Genomic DNA, 23778 nt, shown 5'->3' on the forward strand with positions numbered 1-23778 from the left:
CCAATACATAATTTGTGATAAACATGTTATTTTCTTTGCGTTCACCAGGAGCACCTGAAGGCACCACCATTGCAATTGCTGTGCCAAACAGTAGGGGGCGTTAATCTACGGATCCTGTTTCCCGTTAGCTCATCAGGCTGCAATATCCAATCCTTGACATTGCGAAGATGGAGGCTATTATAGTCTAGACCAGGATACACAGAAGAAAGCGCAAACTGCGAGTTTCAGAGGCTTGTTATGACAAGATTTCCAGTTGGTGCAGGTAAATGGAAACCCCGCTGGCTACTTGTCTTTCGAGCAAACGGAAGCGGCTTTCCGAAGTTATGCAGCTAGCAAAAATGACAGCTAATGTCAACGAACGTGCTAGCGCAGCAAACATTAGCTAAGCTAACGAGCAGCGTCGGATCAACTACAACGTAGGCTATGGATATCTGATAAGTTAGCGCGCAGAACCGCTGTTTTTTCTGGACGACAGCTCTTTGTCGTTAACAGAGAGACGGTTTTGTAACACACACATTAGACAGTAGCCAACTTCAGCGAATATCATATGCTATATGAGGAGGATGTTTTGATGTCAATGCTATCTCACATTAGCAAGCTAATCATTTTCAGAACCGTTTCCTGGTTGACTCCTCTGCTTGTTGCTGACCAGATGTTTCGGATATAAATGGTGGAATGCTGCATTCCCTTGTCCATTTTGTGACACCAATGTCCACTTGTGTTTAAAAAAAAAGACAATACGATGCTGTTTCCCTGATACTTTTTGTCATCTCTTGGAGTAAAGGACGTCATTAACACAAACAACCAGGACTGTGCTGTTTACTGTCGAACTATGTATCCAGACTATTTTTACAGGGTTTATTTATTATATGTTGCATGTGTGTTTTGTTTTCCTTTGCTTGTGGTGCACCAAGTTACAACTCCAATGTACATTGTAGTTTCTCCCATTTTTATACACTGAAAAAAAGAGGTGTTCTAAACACTTGTATGTATCAACATGACTCCAAACTGCTAAACTCAAAGCACAATTCCGTTGGTCTCATTGAGATATCTTTATAAACCAGCCAGTTCCAAGAAATACACAGTATGTATGATTCATGAACCCAAAAATCCATTATGTGCATGTTCTTTTATACACACTCATACAAATCTTTAAAATGTATCAATCGTAAGGACACAACTTTGAGAAAGTTTAGAAAGTTATCCTCACAATAGGACAAAATCACTACAGCTATAATTTAGGATATTTAGCAAGAAGTCCATACATAGTTTTTTCTCAACTTTCCACGTTAATTTGACTGGATTTGTGTGCCGGCAGGTGGAGGCAGGAGGTGTGAGTAAAGCGCAGTAGTCATCGGCAGCATGTACTCCGAGTGGCGCTCACTGCAGCTGGTGGTGCAGAGTGACCAGGGCCACCTCAGTGTCCTGCACACCTATCCCACCAGTGTGGGCACAGAGGTAGCAAATGCAGTGGTCAAGCCTCTTGGTACTGCTGTGAGCCCTGTTGCCACAGAGAATATCCTCAAGACAGACAAGGAGGTGAGAAGGAGATCCACACTGTTGCACACAACACCGGTTAGCAGAGCCCAGTGTGAACCATTCTGTGTCGTGGGGCTATCACTGCACTGGTTTTATTTTTTGAAAGTTCGCTGATTCGATATTATCAAGTTAATAATCTTAAACTGCACGTTTTGTACAATTGTTATGTGAAGTACAAGGAAATATTTGATCAAATGTTATTTTCATCCTTAAGCCTCCAGTTCAAATGCTACATATCCAGTGATAAACAATATAAGTGTTTTAAAATGGAATGTTCTGAGTTTTGAACTATGTTTTTTTTTTTTTTTGATGGATTGGATGAAAAAGCTAGATCAGCATCTGATCCTTTTGTTTGTATGTTCTGTGTACCTGAGCTGTCAAAAGCTCTCTTCTGCTCTGATAAAATACTGGACTGTTTGTGAGCAAGAGAACCACCAAGCTCACAGCAAGACTTGAATTTCATTTAGTGTTGTGACAGCATGTATGTGTTGAGTTCAACATATTCCAGCAATATTTCTCAGGTGCATCTAAAATACTGCAGTTTTCCGTCTTGCTGAGGATAAAGCTCTGATAAACTGTCCAGCCACAAGTGATCCCAGGGATGAAGTTTCTCCATTGCTTTAATGGATTTCTGTCAATTACATTCCAGAGAAGCCTTGCATGAAATCAGTACAGATGAAAATATGATTTGAGCTTCTTCCTTCTTTATGTCATATTTCATAGAAATACCATTCCAGTGTGTGAAAAACATAATTACCAAACAATCCCTGTGATCACCACTTTCATCCCTTCTATTCATAAGAATTACAAGAAATTATAAATTGATCCTAAAAGGCTTTCAATATAGACTTACTTAAAGCTTAAACAAAGATCTGGACAATAGGTATCCTGTTTTTCTCCTCCTCTGAATCATTAATTTTTTAAATGTGACATTTACTTTTGAATATCTGGTCCAGAAATATGTGGCTGAAAGAAATGGTGTTGTTATGACCATCATCTTCTTACACCAGTCCTTGGCCATGCTTAATGGCACACTAGTTAGGTATAATAAACTCCCTTGACACAGAGCAGACTGGTGTTATGTCAACAGAATGACTGATAATGCAGGATATGTCCCTGTTGAGAATACTTTGCTTAGAGATGACATTCTTCCGGGTGGAGGATTCCACTGAAGTATTCTACATAGTGCCACATAAATAATTATTGCCACAAAAATTGTATCATTAAATAAAATAAATGACCCTATTTTGGTTCATAGGTGAAGTGGACCATGGAAGTGCTGTGTTATGGCCTCACTCTCCCCCTAGAGGGGGACACTGTCAAGCTGTGTGTAGATGTGTATACAGACTGGATGATGGCTCTGGTGTCACCCAGAGACTCCATGCCGCAACCTGTGGTTAAGGAGCCCAATATGTACATTCAAACCATACTCAAACATCTTTACAACGTGTTTGTACCAAGGTACGTAAGAAATGTTCACAGTTGAACGCTCATTAACTGCAATTTTAAAATTTAAATGTACATTTTTTTTCCTGATTTCTTCTTATTTCCACACTTATTTGCAGACCTGAGCAGCATAGTCCAAACCATATCAGACTTTGCCAGCAGGTTCTGACTGCAGTCCAGAAACTGGCTCGAGAGTCTATTTCCATGGACCGGGAAACCTGGGAGGTGCTGCTCCTCTTCCTGCTTCGTATTAATGACACGTTGCTTGCCCCACCCACAGTTGGAGGTAAAACCCTCTGTCTACTGCTTAATCTGCTCGCTATGTATTTACTTAGCTATTATTGATAATTACGAACAATTATCCATTGTCATTTTCCCCTACTTCAGTCGGGGTGGCAGAGAAACTGGCAGAAAAATTGATGGCAGTACTGTTTGAAGTGTGGCTGCTGGCATGTGCTCGCTGTTTTCCCACACCACCTTATTGGAAGACAGCAAGGGAGATGCTGGCCAACTGGAGACACCACCCACCTGTTGTAGAGCAGTGGAGCAGAGTGGCCTGTGCCCTGACCTCCAGGTGAGAAAGCCATCAACTTCATGTACTTTTGGACTTGGTACTGAAAAAGGTTTAATACAGTTTGTTTCTGAGAATTTAGTGTTCATGGTTGCACTATTGAAACGTTTCTGGTTAAGCCATGTGGCTTGTCATCAATGAGGAGAGAAAGAAACCTCATTTTGAACTCGCAAGAAGCATCCAAAGCCTCTGTTGTTAAAATGACAATAGGAAAAACTAAAACAAAATGTCCCCCTTTTTTGTTCAGTCTCATAGGTTTTGTGTTCTCTACTTAGTGAGACAATCTGTTTTGGTCTGTTTTCTCAAATGTAGGCTTCTGCGTTTCACCCATGGACCATCTTTCCCACCCTTTAAAGTTCCTGATGAGGATGCCACCCTGATTCCTTTGGAGATGGACAATGATTGTGTGGCACAGACCTGGTATCGCTTTCTCCACATGCTTAGGTGGATAAATATTTAGTATTGCATTATCTGCTGTCAAACCCTTTAAAAGATATGTTTCTTCCTCATCACACTAACTGGTACAAATGGTTTCATTGTTCATAATGAAATTAAGAGAGCGCATAGTGGAACTAATTTACGCATGACACGTGACATGACAATGTTTCCTTTCTCTATTTATCTTACTTCCTGTTTATCAAAACATTAAATATTCACCCCCATCATTCAGCTTTCTACCTATTTATTGATGTTATTCTGCTCCACGTCATATTAGTATCATGGGAGCACTGGCAAAGACCAAACTAATTTCTGTTTATAGACCATTTCACTTTTTCAAAAAGTCAAAATCATCACAATATAATCCCAGTGACAGATGTAGACATAGAGATGGTTACATACAAGCCATGACATTATCAGTTGTAAGATATATAAAAAAAAAACTTTGTACTCTCTTTCTAACTTGTCTGTTTAATGCATGAGTTTGGTGTGTTTTTTTTTCAGTAACCCAGTGGACCTGAGCAACCCTGCAATAGTGAGCACCACTCCAAAGTTTCAGGAACAGTTTCTTAACTCCAGTGGTATCCCTCATGAAGTGGTACTGCATCCATGTTTGAAACAACTACCACAGATCTTCTTCAGGGCAATGAGGGGTGTTAGCTGCCTCGTAGATGCCTTCTTGGGTAAGAGGGACATGAATTAAATACCATGATTTGTTTTTTTAACTTTAACACTATTCTTGTTGACTGCTGATGTTCATACATGTCAGAAGGAAGTACATTATTGTTCTGTGGGATATTGATAATTAGTTGCACAGCTTGTCCTCCATTACATGTTCTTTGAAAAATAATGAAATCAGGATGTATTAACATGCTTTAAGTTCATTTTAGATTTTAGTCGATTAAAGGATACCAATAGCTGCTGGAACTAATAGAAACAAAACACACTTTTGCATCAAAGTAATTTGAAGAAGGGTGGTAGAAATCTAAACCGTTCTAAAATGTGTAATGAGAGCAAGGTTATGGTCTTCTTTAGGGATGTCCCAGTCCCGAGCTCAAGTATTGGATCAGAGCCAGACTCACCATTTAAAAAAACCCAAGCAAAATAAAACTGTGATTGTGCACCTCTGTTAGCTAGGCAAGTACTACATCAGATCAGGACTGTTTTCCACATACTCAAGGGTCAGTGTTGTGGGCTAAAAAAAGACGATGGAGACATCCATGGTGTCACACTCTTTACTCCTTACATGCCAGCATTTCTTCTGAGATTAAGCAAAATGGAGGATGTCAGTCACTGATACCTGTTTTAATTTTTAACTAGAAATGTATCAGTGTGTATTTTTCTCTTTACACTGTAGGTGTCTCTATTGCAAAGAGAGATGTACGGGAGAGGGTGTTCTCTTTTTGCCCTGTGCTGCTCTCTCATGGTACAAACATCAGCTGACACGTCATTTAATGAGATGGGCATATAATGGTCAAATTATTGGTGGTGATGATATTAACTGGGTTTAGTTTTGCTGTAGCAGAAATGCCATCCCAAACATTCTGACTAAACTTCAAGATCAACAGAGTGTCTCTCACAGGCATGAAAGTCAATCAGGTCACATCGATTGCTGCTGATTTCTTTTTAATGCATGAATATGAATGAATATTGTCATTAATCATCTCACAAACTCTGAGGTCATTTAACTTTCTTGCTATCATAACATAAGAAATTGAAAAATGATCACATTTACTCAACGCGGAGTCTGGCCAATGGGAAATTTAATGAAACTAATCAGAAATCCCCACCTTAATAAACTTCCCTCCCCCCTCTGAGGGGAAAACACAAACTTGAGTCTGCAGCTCATTTTATACATTTGTCAACAGGTATATCGCGTCCCAGAGCTGACAGTGCCCCGCCCACTCCAGTCAACAGAATGAGCATGTCTCCACCCCCCTCCATCACCAACACCACGCCTCCTCACAGCCGCAAGCAGCGACACACAGTGGTCACTAAAACCACAAGCAAGAGTTCAACTGTAAGTCAATCAAACCATAGCCAATCGTTATTTATTTAAATTGTTTATTATTTGCTCTTGAAGATATTTTTTAACTCACCTTTTGTGTGTGATTAGTTGGGCTACATCCATGCTACTTTTTCCATTTAAAAACGTCATTTTCAGATTAAAAAAAACAAACAAAATAGATTTTCTCCTTGTTTACAGCTGATAGTCAAGTCACAACTGAAATAGGGTAACTGTGCCATCGTTTCAAAAGGTCATTTTTGCCCCTCTATATTGAAAGGGAGCCCTGGAGTTTTCAAATGAAAACATAGCCAGCAGCATTTTTAACTTTTATGTTTTTTGTTTTTTTATATACAAGAATAGTATAGTATGGATGTAACCTTGGTTTTACTGTTCGTCTTGTTGACACTCCAGTCTCTTCTTCCCATTCTCAGGGCAGTGGTAGTCAACCAACCAAAGCATCCCAGCAGCAACAGCAGCAGCAGCAAACTTCTTCCTCCCCAACGCTGCTTTCCAGCCCCAATCAGAGCAGCTGGGAGTCTCGGCCTCTGCCAGCCCCGGCAAGGCCGAAAGTCAACAGCATCCTCAATCTGTTCGGCCAGTGGCTTTTCGATGCTGCTCTGGTGCACTGTAAGCTCCACAGTGGCCTCAGCCGAGACCCTAGCATGACTGGTAAGAAGTAATACAATGGCTGTAGCGTTTCCATTAATGCATGGTCAGGTGGGTGTTTCGTTGCTGTTCATATCTATATGTTTTTTTTGTGGAGTGATGTGTGTTTTTGCCGTTTGTGTTGTTTTTTTATTGTACGTCATTGGGATATACTTTCGTTTTTTCACCATTTTCTCTGAAACCTCTTTGTGCTTTTCTGTGTGTGGAGGGCTTGGTTAGAAGTGGCCTGGTATGAAATTTCCATCATCTAATTCATTTACATCTGCCAACTATTTGAACATGGCTTAAATTGCATATCTAACTATTAACTGAAGACTTCTAGATGATTTAATATTAGCAAATAAACTCCTTAGTGTTTGAGAAAATTGGCATACCATTGGCTCTCCCATGTATTTTTCACTTTTTGGTGTAGTGTCCTGCACGTGTCTACCATGTCTGATTAATGTTACAGAGTTGTAATTTGTCAAAGGTCATGTATTGAGGAGAATAAACGTAATTCATGCCTGATATGAATCGATCCTAAACTATTGGATCTGCTTTGATTTTGTGTCTCTCCACTATTTCTGTTATCTTGCAGCCTCTTTTATCCAAATTCTCCTTTCTTATAAATCTTGTAAGTAGGAATGGCAGCTTTCTTTCCTCCCTTGATTTGCGTTTTCTTGACAAATTGTCCTGCTTTTTTACTTGAGTTCCTCATTGTCATCGCCATTGTCACCATTGTTTTCCGTCCCCACTCGTTGTCATATAAACAAGTTTACCAGCGTTCTCTCAGTGTTTCTCCAGAGGTGATGGAATGGGCTTCACCAGCTGACCACATGTCTCAATCATACCGTTGCCAGTTTGTGATGCCACCCCTTTTTAAGTTCTCATTTTCTTTTCTTTGGATCACACTAATCCTAATTGTTGAGTTTCAGTCCCCCCCTTCAGTTCAGTGTCAAATTTTTGTTTGTTGTCATTTCCTTTTGTATTGACAGTTCACTTAAGTTTTAAATTTCAATGGTTTTGTGCCTCAATGCATGAAGTGAATGTGTCATATAATTGCAGGGAGCTGACACAGGGATTTTGCTTTGTGGTCTTGCAGCAGTGAATGACTGACACCTTTTTATTTTTTTACAAAGGCACTACACTTGACCATGCTTTGTGCTAGTAACAGGTAGAACTTATAGCAAAGTCTTTGTGTCAGAATGCTTTTAAATGTGTGTGTTTGCAGTCAATGAGGTCATAGTTTTTTCATTTTGTGATAAAATGTCTGCTTTGTGGTGCCTTTGTTTTTTTTTTTTTTACTTTTGGTTGTATATATATGTATATAGCTGACACATCTGTGTTTGCCTGTCTCTCATACTTGCATGAACACTAATGACAACATGACAGTTTAGTGTCCTTTCATTCTCTGTCTCTTCCCACTCTCTACAGCGATAGCCACTCAAGTAAATCTGGAGCTGAGACGGAAAGGTTCTCAAATGTCCAATGATTCCATGGTGTCTAATCCCATGTTTGACACCAATGAGTTCCCAGAGAGCTACGAGGCTGGACGTGCCGAGGCCTGTGGGACACTCTGCCGCATCTTCTGTAGCAAGAAAACTGGCGAAGAGATTCTACCTGTTTACCTGTCCAGGTAAGATAGTAACCATTTAAACATCCTGTCATCCATTCATTCATTTGTTTACTGCTTTATCCTCCACAATCCCAGCTGACATAGGGTGAAAGTCAGGGTACACCCCGGACAGATCGCCTGTCCATCGCAGGGCCAGCACAGAGACAAACAACCATTCAACATTCTGTCTGTTATGCCAAATTCTAATTTCAACAACAGCATCACACTGCATGTACACTTGTGGAGACAGGGATCCAACACCAAACTTCTGGTTGGAATATGACCCGCTTTACCACTGACCCCCACGGTTGACCTACCATTTCAAAAATTGACATGGAAATTATCGCTTTAATTTAGATTTTGTGTCATCGCCACCATTTTATGGTGGCTCCCTTCACTCAAGTTTTTATGTCCAGGTAATATAAATATGCTGAGGAGATAAAAAATGATTCTTGATGATTTTATGATGGCTGTGTGGACACAACCTGTGATTTAAACTCTAAGGTAGAATGTATTATAAGTTGGATACCTAATATATTGCTACTCTTCTTGTCTTTCTCGGAAGGTTCTACATGGTGTTGATTCAGGGTCTCCAGATCTCAGATTTCATCTGTAGACCAGTTCTGGCTTCTATCATTCTCAACTCTTCCTCTCTCTTCTGTACTGACCTGAAGGGCATCAATGTGGTTGTGCCCTATTTCATCGCTGCCTTGGAGACCATTGTACCAGACAGGTTAGAGAAATCGTGTCTTGGACAATTTTTGTATCTGTCAAATACAATTGTTTTTATCAAATATTATTTGTCCAGAGACTAGCATTAAAAAGGTGGCTATATTTTAGTTTGTCTTAACATTTGTTGTACATTTTAGGGAGTTATCTAAATTCAAGATATATGTAAATCCTACTGACCTGAGGAGAGCCTCCATCAACATCCTACTTGCCATGTTGCCGTTACCACATCACTTTGGCAACATCAAATCAGAGGTAACATCTTATTAATCTGTCTTCTATTAGTGGTAATATAGTATCTTTATCATTTCTTTTATTTCCTGTCTATTGTGTATTGTAGGATTTAGCTGATTTTGAATCACAAGGATTCAGAGCATTCTTAAATATTTAACAAAAATGTTTTTTAGATGTTCACTTCACAGTACAGAAAGCCCCAGAAGAATTTGTCAAGCGTTGAGCTAAACTAGGTTGTTGACTCCAATGGCTTTATGTGCTTTAGGTTCTGTTGGAGGGAAAGTTCAATGAGGAGGATGGATGGCCTCATGACCAGCCTGTGTCTTTCCTGTCCCTACGGCTACGTCTTGTCAATGTCCTGATAGGAGCACTGCAGACTGAGACTGACCCCACTAACACACAGCTCATCCTGGGTATCTAATTTCTGCTTTATATCCACATAATTTATGTATTTTCTGCCTCTTCGTAATACCAAAGTCTATACATTGTTTTTTTGTCAAGTTAATCTTTTCTCCTTCCCAGGTGCAATGCTCAATATTGTTCAAGACTCAGCACTGTTGGAGTCCATTGGTGCACAGACTGAAACAGTAAGGCTGAGATCACTGCCGTTTCCTCCTGCTAAATAATTAACTGCATGGCAGAGCAGACTTCAAGACTGCTGTGTTTTTCTGTTGTGACAGGGAAGTATAGACGGAAGCCACATCACATTGAGGAGTCAGAGTCACAGTCGCACCAATAGTGGCATTAGTTTCACCAGTGGAGGCAGCACTGAGGCGACAAGCCCAGACTCTGAGCGCCCTGCCCAGGCCCTGCTACGAGACTACGGTAAGACACAGTTACTATTATACACAAATATTCTTGTGCTTGGTGAATTTGCTTGCTGGTCAGTGTAAAACATTTAACTTTAACTTAACAAAACTGATCTGTTCTTTATAGCTAACAAGGTTAAAGTGATATGCAGGGTTACAAAGCGTTGGGCAAAATGTATTTGTAAGTGACATGGACTCATTTGTTGCTGTGATGCTGTGCTGTTAAACAACACTCTTGCATTAAGACATACTGTTTGCAGTGCCATAACTTTTCCTCTAATACATTTGTGGTGATAATGTTGCTGAATCAGAAATATTTACAAGTTTGGGACTTTCTGTTGAGGGCTCAGCATCAGTACATATTAGTATATTTATTTTTGAATTAATTTCAATGTTGTCTCCAGTAAGCATTGTGCTGCTCATGGGTGGCTTTGTCCAGCAGGATAATTTGTGAGCAGTTTCTGCAGGGCTCTGCTGGGATAAAGGTATCTTTATCCAAGGGATTTGGTATCAGTATTATACCAGTGTTAAAGTGCACCTGCATGAGTCAATGCAAAATCCAATACCATGTATTTGAAGTATATTAGTTTTAACAAGAAAAGAAATGCATATCAATAATTAGTTGCGCTGTAATGCTACCTGTTACAGTTTATTTTTTAAATGCACTGGTATCAAATCAATACTCTGAATCAGGCAATATACAAAGTTCAGCTGTTGAAAGGGAAATAGAAATAATCCTAGAACATCTGTAGTACCCAATTCAAATTAACCAGAATAATTTGTCTATTTAATTGGTTAGTGTTGAGTCATTTTCTCAAACACATGAAATGTTCTTTCAAAGTCAGATTCTTGAATTTAAATGTTAACATTGTTCAGCCCTGCTCCTCAACAGTAGATGATTTATATACTTTATGTATTTTCACCTAGTTCCCAACTTTTGCTCATCTTGGGGTGCTGTTTTGAATTCCAACTCATTACTAATGCATGTTTCGGAAATTAAGTACCAAACGTTCTCTACTAATTGGGAACCTAGTACTTTTTTCCTGTTGTGTCATCTACTTAAGCTTTGTTGCCTGAATTCTGCTTTGCTCTATTCTTTGCGGTGTTTGGTATTTCGGGGTGTTATATGGTCTAGCTCTTCCAGATACGGCGGCAGGCCTGTTGGTGCGCAGCATCCACCTGGTCACTCAGAGGCTCAACTCTCAGTGGAAGCAAGACATGAGCATTTCACTGGCTGCTCTGGAGCTGCTGGCTGGCCTAGCAAAGGTAACGTTAGCACCACAGAGACTCACTTTAACAATCTGCACTTTTGCTACTGGACCAGGCCACAGTGAGGATATTTAATGTACAGTATATCTTACAGTTGACCCATATTATCAATGTCAAGGTTCAAGTCTCACCCAACTACACCACTTGTATTGCCACTGTGAATTTCTGGCCTCATTGATACCATGTGACATGAATATCATTTAGATATGAATGTGAACCATCAAATCTGATCTGTAATTAATGGAGGGTTAAAGGGAAACTTGAGCTTGGCTAGTTCATGTAAACTTCTTCATCAATATTTTTCAAAACTCATCACCAGGGGAGTTGCCTTAGATGTGTCCATCACAGAGAGATAAATAATCCAGTAGTGGTTCAATGAACTATAGAGTGTGGGTGTTGGAGAGATCAAAGCATTGAATATATGAACCCACACCTCCTTACAACCCTGTGGGAAGACACAGCTTATTCCTCCCTACTCCCCTGTGGCCACTCTGTGTTTTGGGAGATTGTGTACATCAGTCAGTATGTTTACATGACTTTGGTAAAAAACATATTATCATGTTCCATCTAAAATGGGACTTTTAATATACATGTGAACATGTTAGTCTGACTGATATTGTACTAAATCCAATTTTACAAAGTCAGACTAACACCCAGATAATGCGATTTGAAGTCAAACTGCTAATGCATGCATACCTTCAGTGGGACTAGAGTTGGCGTCAAGGTGGCCTGGGTGATCAGAGCATGCACCACAGTCCTTGATGAATAAAATAATAAAAGAAGCCAGTTCACAGATAAATAGGTGACAAAGAAAAAAATACAGGCTGGTACATTTTTTGGATTGATGAGTTTATGCTTTATTAGCTTTTAGAATTTGATTGTAGGTTTGTGGTTGGAAGAGAGACATGGATACTACATAAAAAAAAGTTATATGTGACTCTTTTTTTTTTAGCAACATCCTGTCCAGTATACATTTACATTTTCACTCCAACAAGGCCATACATTATAAATGCACTTTTTTATCTATTGCAACACATCTGACTAAAATGTTTCCCAGTGGCATTTAATGGTGAATCTAAATTGCTCATTTTTATTTTTATGTCTAAACCAGGTAAAGGTGGGAGTAGACTCAGCAGACCGTAAACGTGCCGTCAGCTCTATATGTAGGTACATTGTGTACCAGTGTAGCCGGCCTGCTCCTCTTCAATCCCGAGACCTCCACTCTATGATAGTAGCTGCCTTCCAATTCCTGTGTGTATGGCTCACAGAACACCCTGACATGCTGGATGAGAAGGTAAGACACTACAGTACTGAAAACTATGTTGCTTTGTGAATGTTCTGTTAAACTAAACCATTGTCTTTTTTATCAGGACTGTCTGGTAGAGGTGTTAGAAATTGTAGAGCTGGGAATCTCTGGTAGCAAGTCCCGACAGGAGCAGGAAATTCGACATAAAGGAGAAAAGGAGCACAATCCAGCTTCAATGAGAGTGAAGGACGCTGCTGAGGCCACTCTGTCCTGGTGAGAGTCAAATTTTATTCAAAGTGGATCAGGGTTGTAGTTATTTGATATAGTTACTTGATGTTTGTTTTTAAAGCTTAAATTAAAAGAACAGTAAACAAAAAAGTAGGATTCAACTATGACATTCCACCTCTTATGTATGGTGATCTACTGACATCAAGACTGCAGTGACACTGGCTTCTGTTCAAAACTGGCATTCAAGCATCTTGAGTAATCTGATCACAAGTAGACAACTTCATGTACATCAGGTCAGACCTAGTATTAAGGCGCATCTCCAAATGCTTCTCAAATTACATTACAAATTAACATAAACATCAGTGGTTTGCAAAGAGAAAATGCAGTATTGTTTTAACCGTTCAGTTGCTTTCAGTTGCTTTCAGTTTTCCTCAACAATATAATCTTATTAAGAATAAAATTGTTTGTTTTAAGATGGTGTACTCAATGGGTTTTTCTTTCTCTAGTAACATAGTTTCCCCTCTTTTTCTGCAAAGCCTCAATGCTAGTGGATATTATAAAGCGAAACATGCATCCATTGACCCAGTTTCATTATATTTATGTCTCTGCCTTCCCGTGGTGTTCCCCAGTATCATGCAGGTGTTGGGGGCCTTCCCTTCTCCCAGTGGACCCGCCTCCACCTGCAGCCTACTGAATGAAGACACCCTTATTCGCTACGCTAGACTGAGCGCTACAGGAGCCAGCAACTTCCGCTACTTTGTGCTAGACAACTCTGTCATCCTCGCCATGCTGGAGCAACCACTTGGCAATGAACAGAGTGAGTATCTTATCATCCTTCCTTTAATGTAATACTGATTTATTGCAATATCAAGGAGAAAAAAAAGTGTAATAAATGTGTTACTTGGTTCCGTATCACTGGCAAATTCAAATAAATAACCAGTAGAACCCTGTCCTTGCAGACCCCTGTCCATCAGTGACAGTTTTAATCAGAGGCACTGCAGGCAGACATGCCTGGACCATGCAGCTTTTCCACCAACCCAGAGGAGCTCGAGCCAATCAGAGGGTGAGATCACACTGTCCAAAACGGGATAATCAAAAGAAACAATGCTAAACCATTATCGCCCTAAAAATATTTTTCATGTGAGATGCTGAGTTGTGGCATTGTAACACTTGCAACTTCACATCCGTATCACTGATGACACTTCATATGTGCGTACTTCTCTCTTCCCACAGCAGGTGTTTGTTCCTGAGAGCCGTCCAATGCCTAACAATGATGTGGGGATAAAATACAACGTCAAGCAGAGGCCTTTCCCTGAAGAGGTGGATAAGATTCCTCTTGTCAAAGCTGATGTCAGTATTCCTGACCTGGATGATATTGTCAGTAAAGAGGTAAGAGAAAAGCTTGAATCCTGTTCTTGATTTTGTTTATTATATTATATTTGTCTAATAATACATACCAACTAAACAAAATTGTCTGTTATTTTCAGCAAAAATAGAGCCTTGAAATTTATTCATGAATCATTTGTTATTGTACACACGTAGGTGTGTTTTTTGAGCTGGCAGGATGATTCAAGAGCTACAAATACACTGATGAGTAATTTCCCACACGTGAGTTGTTGCAGAGATAAATATTCCACTTTGGTGTCTCTTGTAGAAAAGGGTCAAATAATCTGGTTTGGTCACAAATTTGGGATGATTGGTGCTTGTGTGTGTTGTTTTTTTGTTTTTTTTTGGTTTCGTGGAGTATCGTGCAATCCAGACCAACCACTACTAACCACAGTGGGAAAAAATATTTTCGGCGCAAATTAATGGTCAATAACAATGTAAACAATGAAAGATTCTAAAATGACTGTTGTATTTGGTTGGATTAGATAAATAAATAGAAATGGTTGGTCATAACACAAGCACAGATGCACAGCATTGACTCTGTACATCGGCTTTGGGAGTTGATTCCTCTGTATTTGGACTGTGGTTGTAACTGAATTGATCCAAACAGCTGACAGTTATCAGTGGCTTCAGCCCTCTTCAGTACTTTAACACAATGTTTTATCATCTTCATTTTGTTCAGTTGGAAATTCAGCACGACCGGCTTCGGATTCTAATGACCAAGCAGATAGAGTATGAGACTTCGTTGGAGCGGCACAGTGAGGAGATCTGGAAGTCTCAGTCTTTCCCTGACCCACAGACAGACTGCAAACCCCCGCCACCATCGCAGGAGTTCCAGACAGCAAGACTTTTCCTCTCCCACTTTGGCTTTCTGTCTCTGGAGGCACTCAAGGTCAACATAAATTGTCTGATTTTTTTTTTTTTTCCCATAACACATGTAAAAAAGTTTTTTGACTGAACTGAAAACATCAAATATCACATGATCTCCATCTTCTTAAATGTGTTGTTTTGTATTATGATTCTATAGTGGGGAATCAAGTGGTAGTCACTTTTTGTGGAATGTGTTAAATGTTATTCTTTTATACATTTGTATTATTTTCCTTGTTGTTACAGTTTATATGGAATGTTTTTATCTATATATATTAATGTAATATTAATAGGAGCCCAACAACAGTCGTCTACCTCCGCATCTGATTGGCCTAGAGTCATCCTTGCCCGGGTTTTTTGATGACATCAGCTACCTGGACCTGCTTCCCTGTAGACCGTTTGACACCGTATTTATTTTCTATGTGAGAGCTGGACAGAAAAACAGCCATGAGGTGAGGGCTGACACGCATAGATTTTCTTCGAAGTAATAGAGCTTATCATTTGACAAATTTGGCTTTTTATTTTATTGAAACTAGAATAAAAATGGATGAAATAAAAGTTCATACTGGACAATATTTGTATAACATGTAAGAGAGAAAAGTAATTAATTCATTCCTGTTCTTTGTGATCAGATCCTGAGAAACGTGGAGTCGTCGACCAGCGTCCAGCCTCACTTTTTGGAGTTCCTGCTGTCCTTGGGCTGGCCTGTGGACGTGGGACGTCACCCAGGGTGGACGGGACACCTAGATACCAGCTGGTCCCTCAACTCTTGCTCGGACAGCAGTGACATACAACAAACAGGTGAACTGCTGAGCTGATCTCCTGCATTAAATCTGAAGACAAATACTCATCATGGCAGTTTTAATCTATGCTATATGTTGGCTGTTTGCTGTAAGTAAATCAGTGATCTATTTTTTTTTACTGCAGAGGAAGCAGCTACTCCTGAAGACACGGGAGGTTCAGTGTTCAATGGGGAGAAGAAAGTTCTGTATTACGCTGACGCTCTAACAGAGATTGCCTTCGTTGTTCCGTCTTTGACAGAAAACTCTGGTCAGTGTGTTTGCTATTTGAGCAATAACTTGTTAGATATTGCATTTGACGAAAAGACCAATGGGGGGATAAGAAATGACAGTTGCCGTCTGCCGTTTGTCATTACCCAGAGGAGTCGTCGGTGCACAGTGACTCCACAGTGGAGGCAGATACCAACACAGATATCATGCCTGCTTTACTCAAACAACCCAACCTCACACTGGAGCTGTTCCCTAACCATTCAGAAAACCTGGAGTCTGCTAAGAAGGTAAAGTGCTTTGTGTGAGTGTGTCTGACGTGTATGCTGACTGTGTTGTTTAATATTTAAATTTCTAAATAGAATGCTATGTCAAATGCACCATGTGTTGTGGTTTTTCTTTTAGCTGAGTCCTTTGGTGAAAACAAAGAGGTCATCAACTGGAAAGTCTTTCCCAGCACTGGGTCCTGAGACAAAAGTGTTTGTGGTCTGGGTGGAGCGCTTTGATGATATTGGTAGGAGAATATATTCTTCATGCTACTTCCATGTACTGTGTTTGGACTAGTAGTGTAGAGTAAAATAATACTGTCTGTCTCTATACATAATAGACATTTCTCCTCCAGTCAGTTGCTCTATATGGAATTGTAAAAAAATTGTAATTTCTTAACTATATGAACAATGGGTTGAAGTGCATGTTTGTGCATTGTTTCTGTTTTTAGAGAACTTCCCGTTGTCTGATCTCTTGGCGGAAACCAGCACAGGCTTGGAGGCTAGCATGAGCAACAGCACTTCCTGCAGGTATGGAGAAGTCCACACTTTGCAGCCAGTATGAGTAAAGCAACTGCTAAGCAAACCAGCAAATGCTGTGATGTGTCATTAAAGTAGCATAGAAAAACACTTTGGGTGTAAAACAGGAAGTACAACTTGCAGTGCAGTGTGCAACAGCAAGCAGAGAAAAGAACTGTGTTACTTATTTGTATTTAGCACAAGTGGTTTTTGCTTGCTTGTGTTGTTGCGTTTTATTCATTAAGGGAATTGTTTTTAATTTATCATATATCATTGGGCTACAATATAACAAACAATAAAAATGAAGGTGAATGTAACGCATTCTATGTATCCTCACAGTAAATAAATGCCACTTTCTTTATAATTCAACAAATCAACGGTTGTGCTGCAGGTCAGGGTTACTAGAGAAGGACGTTCCTCTGATCTTCATCCACCCTCTGAAGACGGGACTCTTCAGGATCCGGCTGCATGGAGCCGTGGGGAAATTTGGCATGGTGATTCCCCTGGTGGACGGCATGGTGGTCAGCCGCAGAGCTCTTGGTAAGACATCTTCTGGGTTGTTCTGAGTTTAGCTCCCTTGTCTTTGTTGTCAGGAAGAACAGTCATCAAATCTTAGTGCTTTGCAGAGAAAGCTATATATTAGCACGATTGAATAAATTGCTTGTGTGATAATTTGTTCATTTTATGTGTTGACTTGTATGGGAAATATACTCCATTCATCATCAAATTTTTTTTCGATTTGTACATTATGGTTTGTAATACAAAGAGGGCATGAGTGTCCTTTACTATGACCCATTAAAGTGAGAGAGAAAGCCAGTGGTATAGCAGGTCCATTAAATAAACCATTTGAAGCATTAGTGTTAGGTAGGTATGTCTTTTGTGCTGATACATACAGTAAATCAAACCTCACTCAGCTTTTTAGTAACAACAAGGCGCCATAGAACAGGACTCTAGATTTAAGTTTGTTTAAATCTAAACAAGTTTGTTATTGTTTTTTCTGGTGCTCTCTCTTGAAAATGTTTATAGTCACAGCAAAAATGTTAGGATCATCACTGAATCCACATGTAACACATGTAACCCTAACCCTCAGACATAAAATAATACTTTTACAAATGTGAATGAGCATGAGTCAGTACAATACTGTCATTACAGTGCTTTCTCTTGAATAGGAGAGCTCAAAAGCTATTTATGCTTCATGCTTTTTAGGTCCAGTGACTTTCTTTTATTTGCTTTATATGAATCATGAAAGTTCCGTATAATTTCTATTTAGAAGTGACTTCTTAAAAACCTTAGGACTACAGTTTCTCTGGAAGATATGGAGGCTCTTTCCTTGTGAAATGATGATGAAAGGTGCTACTAAATGGCTGCATCTGGAGTTATTTTGTTGAAAGCTACTGCATGTTTTCCAGAACCCAAAATTGTGCGGGGTTTTATTTTTCCCCAACCCATGAGCTCACGTTTGCGTCCTTCTCCCAGGTTTTCTCGTGCGTCAAACAGTCATCAATGTGTGCCGACGGAAGCGGCTGGAAAGTGACTTGTACAACCCACCTCACGTGAGGCGGAAGCAGAAAATCACTGAGATCGTCCAGCGTTACCGCAACAAGCAGCTGGAGCCGGAGTTTTACACCTCGCTCTTCCATGAGGTGGGGGAGGGAAAGCCTCACCTCTAATAACCCTGACCTGTCCTAACACTGGCACACATGCAAATACACACACACACACACACACACACACACACACTCGTCTCTCTCACAGAATCTTTATATTTATACTGTACTATTTTGTTATTTATATGAATACATATATCTACACTGTCTGCCTTTGACTCTGAGAGCAAAGTGTCAAAAACCATGCCAAGGTGGGAAGGCTACATTTCTGTGTTGCAGCCACTTGCGGAACATTTGAATGGCTGAAGTTCAACAGTGACTGTCTCTGCTCATTTAGGTTCATGTTTTGTGGCTAAAAAAGGTTCTGCTCATCTTTAACTGCAATACAGTAGTTACAGTGTTGGCCTTCCTGAACATGTAAAAGTTCCTTTAGTCCCTGTCACACGAGTGATTTGGTTTGGTAAAATACAAAGTTGTGTCCAAAACATCAGATCTGTTTTTGTTTTGATCGAACAGATTCATAGTTGGATCTTTTGCCAAGGAGATAAACATGCAAGTGTCACAAAAACAACAGATTGCTGCTGCTTCAAGGCAAGTTGCTAGATAGAACAAAGAAATGGCAGACAGCATTCAAACATCATGTGATTTTACAACAGTTACTTACACCCAAATGTCTGCTTAAGTCTTCCTAATGCAAACACATTCGGCCACTGAGGTTTCTTTTTTCTTGGTAACTTATAGGACTTCTGTGTTCTATTACTGTATGTGGATGCCATTTTGGTACCTGCACTGTCTCTGTGTCAGTCATCTCATCTCACAACAGCCTCTGCACTGTGTGCTTGTGTTCATGTATATTCAACCAGTTAAATCATTGACACTACAAGGAGTCACAGTATAGATTGTTATTTTAAATCCACTACTCTCATTTTCATAATTCTGGGAAATTAAAATGTCTCTTTTTTTTCTCTGTCCAGATAAAACCCTGACTGGTAAACTCTTAATGCTTAGTAATAGTATAGTTGTCTTGTAAGGAGAGCAGTCACAGAGCTCCTGGAGTTTGCACTTAATAATCGCATGGCCAACACGAAATGAAAACAAAGAGGTTTTAGTTTTAAAGTCTCAAAAATGTAGTCACATTCCATCAAAGTGCAGACGGGTCATTTTCAGTGGACTGTCTTTCCCTCTCAATGTAATTTTAATGACACTTCCACTACCACGATGGGTACATGTCTCATTAAAACTGCATTGAAGGGAGTGAGTGTTTCGACCTCCAGTTCTGAAGGCATAACAAAGCAAAACTGTGACACAGAGGAAGTGTTTCTTGCTCATCCCAACAAAATCTGCCATGATGGATGTAGAGGCCAAAATAATCACTACAGCCAATAGCGACGTGGCCATAGCTATATTCTTTCATTCAAAATGAAATGGAATATTTGATTTATATTAATTTTGGATTACAGAGACGAGCATGTTTGCCATAACAAATGTTTTAATTTCACTATTTCACTCACTGTACTTTTTGTTCAAGCCCTCTCACTGTCTGCCTGTAACAATGTGAATTTATTTATCACAAAGATTGAACAGGGCAAACACCTCTAGTTTGTTTGTTATATTAGAAAGTCTTAATGCACTGAGCACATTTTGTTTATTTTCTATTCCCTGTGGCTACCTTAGCATGTCTTTTTGTACTTTTCAGCATTTTGAGAGGAAAAAAACCCTGCTGAAGGAAGAGTTTTATCTTGTGAAATATGAATGAAGAAGGCGACGTTGGCGAGTTTTTAATCTAACATGTCTAAATGTGTGACTCACTTTTTATGACCGTGCTTTATGCACATGCCTTTTTTTGGAAGGACAAAGTACATTAAATATGCTTCGAAGAAACTACATACAATCAGTCATACATTGTATCCTAATGTTACTCCTCTGGTGTTTGATCATATTTAAAGGATTTGCCTTGTACAGAAGCAGAGGATAATATGTAAATATATGATAGTGTCAGGCATTTACAAGTTGTTGCATTCATCTGAGATGGTGAGAGAAGTTTTGTATGTATGCAATTATGTGTGGGAGGATCACAGTGGGTATTGAATGTAACATGCATCAATTAAAACTATTATTGACCTTTTAATTTCTCCCATTCCTAATATCTTTTAAAACGTTTTGTTCACAGGGTTTCTGTGAGAAATAAAAGGAATTTACATTTTTAATTTTTAACATCTTAATTTTTCTTTGCCAAAGATTTAGATCCCAGTAGGGCTGGGTATTGATTAAAAACATTCTATGCTGTATTGATAATGATGTCTGGACTTCAGCACTGATTCTTGAATGATATTTTATTTCTTTTAACAAAACAAAATGACACATTCTGGCTGATAAGCTTAACACCTTGGGTACCAAACTTTGATAACGCATGACAACTCGTTTTAGAGAGATGAAGTAAGATACTCGATATTAGTCGATGCCACAAAAATATTGAAGTTTGATCCCAAGCCCTGGATCTCTGCTACTGTAACTGCACACAGTTGTTCTGATGTGAATATTGGCACCACTAACTTGCAGAAAGTAGCCTGTGGCGTTAATTGTGGTCTGCAGAGAAAAAGTAAACAAAGTCAGTCAAAAGCTTGGTGACTGGGTGAGCCAACCAGTCCCCTAAGCCGTATTTAATAATCACACACTGTAACTGAAAAAAATAATTTTGTTTATTTACCATAACCACATATTGTTTGCTGCCTCTATTTGTGGATGAGAAGGGCAGGTGTAAATCCTTTAACGGTCAACTTCATGTTGAAAGCTGCAACAAAAACATCCGGGACTTGATGCAGAAGAGACGAGGAGCAAGCCAACATGACTTGCATTTCTAATTGGTTGGAAATGTAATGGAGGTATGAGTCATAACAGGACCTGTGACACATTGTGTTGTTGTTTTCAGCCTATTTCATTGGCCTGACGTGTTAAACACAAAGCAATGTGCATGTTTTTGCACAACACTACAGATGTCAGCTGTCCTAAAAACACCAAAGAAGAAGGGAGTGAAAATTAAACATCAAAATAAATGTAATCAAAAGGGCACTTTTGCACTGTGGGTATGTATCTGTCCAGATTATCTGCATTTGGTGTGGTTTTATTGTCTAAAAAACAAGCAAACTAACAAAAGAACAAGGGAATTCTTGTCTGCTTCTCACTCACAGGTCCACCCAGGTGCATTCTGGTCCCCACAAACCAGTCATATTAACTAACAAAATTATAGTTAAATAGAGTACTACTTAACACTGATAATCAAAAATGTGATTGTAATGAAAACAAAAAATGACCTACTCAAATCCCTAAAACACAATCAAATGGATAAATCAAGGTGAAGTTGCATTTCTTCCTGGGGCCACAGGAGGGCGCCTTTCTCTATAGATCAGGTAGTAACACACTGGAGAGTGATGTGGTTGTGACAGAATGTTACAGATAGTTGTTAACCTTCATTAAACGATGCTTAAATCTCTTTGTAGTTTTTTTTTCCAATTGTAACTTTTATATTTATTGTTTTTAAAGTATGTTAATTGTTAAAATATCAGGATCACAGGGTTGGGACAAATGGCAACCAAATATTACATAATCTTAATCGCATTCATTTTAGGTAGATAGAGTTTAAATATACTATATACAAGGATGTTGGCTGATTTTGTATTATAATTCATGTAATGTGCTTTTTAATGTAAGCTAATGCTTTGGATGTGTGTAATTGATGATGTAGCCCTTTATGATCTTCTCTGGCATAAATACAGTCCCCATTGGGGAAGAACCTAATTTCTGATGCTCTCCAATTAAAGATAGGGTTCAACTGTGAATAGTCGGTTTGAATGTCCAAATGTCCAAACCCTAAAAGAAAGCTGCGCAAAACTGTGCGTGTGCGCGCACGCGCGCGCGTTCCTCCTCTCACACACACACACACACACACACAGCTTCACGCTCTCAGCTCTCAGCTGGTGGAGCAGCGGTGAACACACATCCAGCCTCTCTGCCGCTACTTTGGACTAACTTTGTTATCACTGCGTGTTTTGGTGCTTTCGCTCGTCTCTGCTGTTTTCAGGGGTGAAACGATAACTTGCTGCGGCACAATGGACTGAAGCAACAACGCAGTAAAGTGTGGATATACTTGAGAAAAGCAGTGTTTCTGTAGAGAGCGAGGGCTGAGTTACCACCATGGAAGAGGACGACGGGCATCTGGAGAACGGGCACCACGACGTCAGAGACTCGGACCGACAGCAGCGGCTCAGGCTTTGTGTTTTGAACGAAATACTGAACACGGAGAGGGATTATGTTCGGACGTTGCTTTTCCTTCAGTCGGTAAGTTTGACATAACCCTGCTCCACGCTGTTCGTGTATCCACGTTTCGCTCATTCCGTCCGTAGACCATTACGCCAAACACCAGTCGTAACTCTTTCAATTCGACGTTGATTTCTTCCTTGAATCAACACAGACGTTTTGTCAGAGAGCTGATGACATTTTATCACAGGGCAGAATACACTTTTTAAATCGGCATATATTCCGTATACTAGGAGGCACTCGTTGCAGGAAAACAATCTTCTTAACATTTTCCCCTCTGAAGTAGCGTAGGTACTTGGTGCGACGATAAAGCGTCACAAATGTGAATGGGGTTTGGTGTGAGATTGTGTCACGAGGGTGGACTTTTAAATCGTTTTTGTTTTTGAACACAGACACACATATATGTGTGTGTATGTATATATACAGTATATATCAGATGTCGCGCACAGCTGTTTGTGTGTATTTCTTCATGCAGTCTGCTGGAGACATGCCTGTGTCAAACCTGCTGTATCTCAGTCTATTAATGTTACTCATGGAAATGATTTAAATTTGGTTGGTTTAGCTAGAATCGTAGAATGGGGGGTTGTTCAGCATGGGCTGCGGTTTGGGAGGGGGAGGCGATGGTGGTGGTGGTGGCGGCATCATTCACACCTTTCTATTGTGTGTTAAGGCTCAGGTTCAAGACAATCAAAGGAGAGCTCGGTAAATAGATATGCATGAGCATTCAAAACAGCCACGCCCCCCTTCTCCCCTCGCACACCACGATGAGGACCCATTTTGTGTATATTCAGTCATAATCCATGTGCAGCGGTTAGGGTTAGGGTTCATTATCTCACGCCGCCTTTTCCTTATCATCTGTTATGTTTGGGACAGTGCAGGTGGTTCTGCTGCTTTAAACCAAGGGGAAATAAGGGAGAGCTTTATCCTCCAATTGGCTGCGTCCAATATGACAGTAGTGTGACTGTGCTTTATTGCTTGCTGCATGGAACCCCGTTCTGTTGCCCCCTTCATAACACAGTCAAAGGTCAGGGTCAG

General features: G+C 39.8%; 2 protein-coding genes across 12 annotated transcripts in view; both read left to right on the plus strand.

The window, feature by feature from the left end:
• The first annotated feature begins 119 nt into the window (after positions 1 to 119).
• On the plus strand, positions 120 to 20636 carry ralgapb (Ral GTPase activating protein non-catalytic subunit beta). Of its 10 annotated transcripts, none has more exons than XM_044037875.1 (32): positions 120 to 262; positions 1319 to 1539; positions 2798 to 3000; positions 3105 to 3271; positions 3373 to 3559; positions 3869 to 4000; positions 4499 to 4677; positions 5352 to 5420; positions 5863 to 6014; positions 6434 to 6671; positions 8082 to 8283; positions 8828 to 8995; positions 9132 to 9246; positions 9491 to 9638; positions 9748 to 9812; positions 9906 to 10050; positions 11170 to 11300; positions 12415 to 12597; positions 12674 to 12822; positions 13407 to 13594; positions 13737 to 13840; positions 14011 to 14166; positions 14320 to 14385; positions 14846 to 15055; positions 15324 to 15482; positions 15663 to 15831; positions 15958 to 16080; positions 16191 to 16327; positions 16443 to 16551; positions 16756 to 16834; positions 17214 to 17362; positions 18299 to 20636. In XM_044037875.1, the coding sequence occupies exons 2-32, from the start codon at positions 1363 to 1365 to the stop codon at positions 18490 to 18492; spliced, it is 4653 nt and encodes a 1550-aa protein (XP_043893810.1). In that variant the 5' UTR covers positions 120 to 262; positions 1319 to 1362; the 3' UTR covers positions 18493 to 20636. The 10 variants fall into 10 exon arrangements, with proteins under 10 accessions (XP_043893810.1, XP_043893811.1, XP_043893812.1 ...); XM_044037876.1 differs by having other exon boundaries at positions 14014 to 14166; XM_044037877.1 differs by having other exon boundaries at positions 11179 to 11300.
• A 1740-nt stretch (positions 20637 to 22376) lies between these two features.
• The window catches only part of prex1 (phosphatidylinositol-3,4,5-trisphosphate-dependent Rac exchange factor 1), a 75716-nt gene continuing 74314 nt past the window's right edge, over positions 22377 to 23778 (plus strand). For both annotated transcript variants that reach the window (XM_044038191.1, XM_044038192.1), the window contains exon 1: positions 22377 to 22764. In XM_044038191.1, coding sequence (XP_043894126.1) covers positions 22621 to 22764 — 144 coding nt within the window. In that variant the 5' untranslated portion in view covers positions 22377 to 22620. The remainder of the gene's footprint in view (positions 22765 to 23778) is intronic.

This window comes from Solea senegalensis, linkage group LG11, assembly GCF_019176455.1.
Source record: "Solea senegalensis isolate Sse05_10M linkage group LG11, IFAPA_SoseM_1, whole genome shotgun sequence".
In the NCBI taxonomy this organism is placed as follows: Eukaryota; Metazoa; Chordata; class Actinopteri; order Pleuronectiformes; family Soleidae; genus Solea; species Solea senegalensis.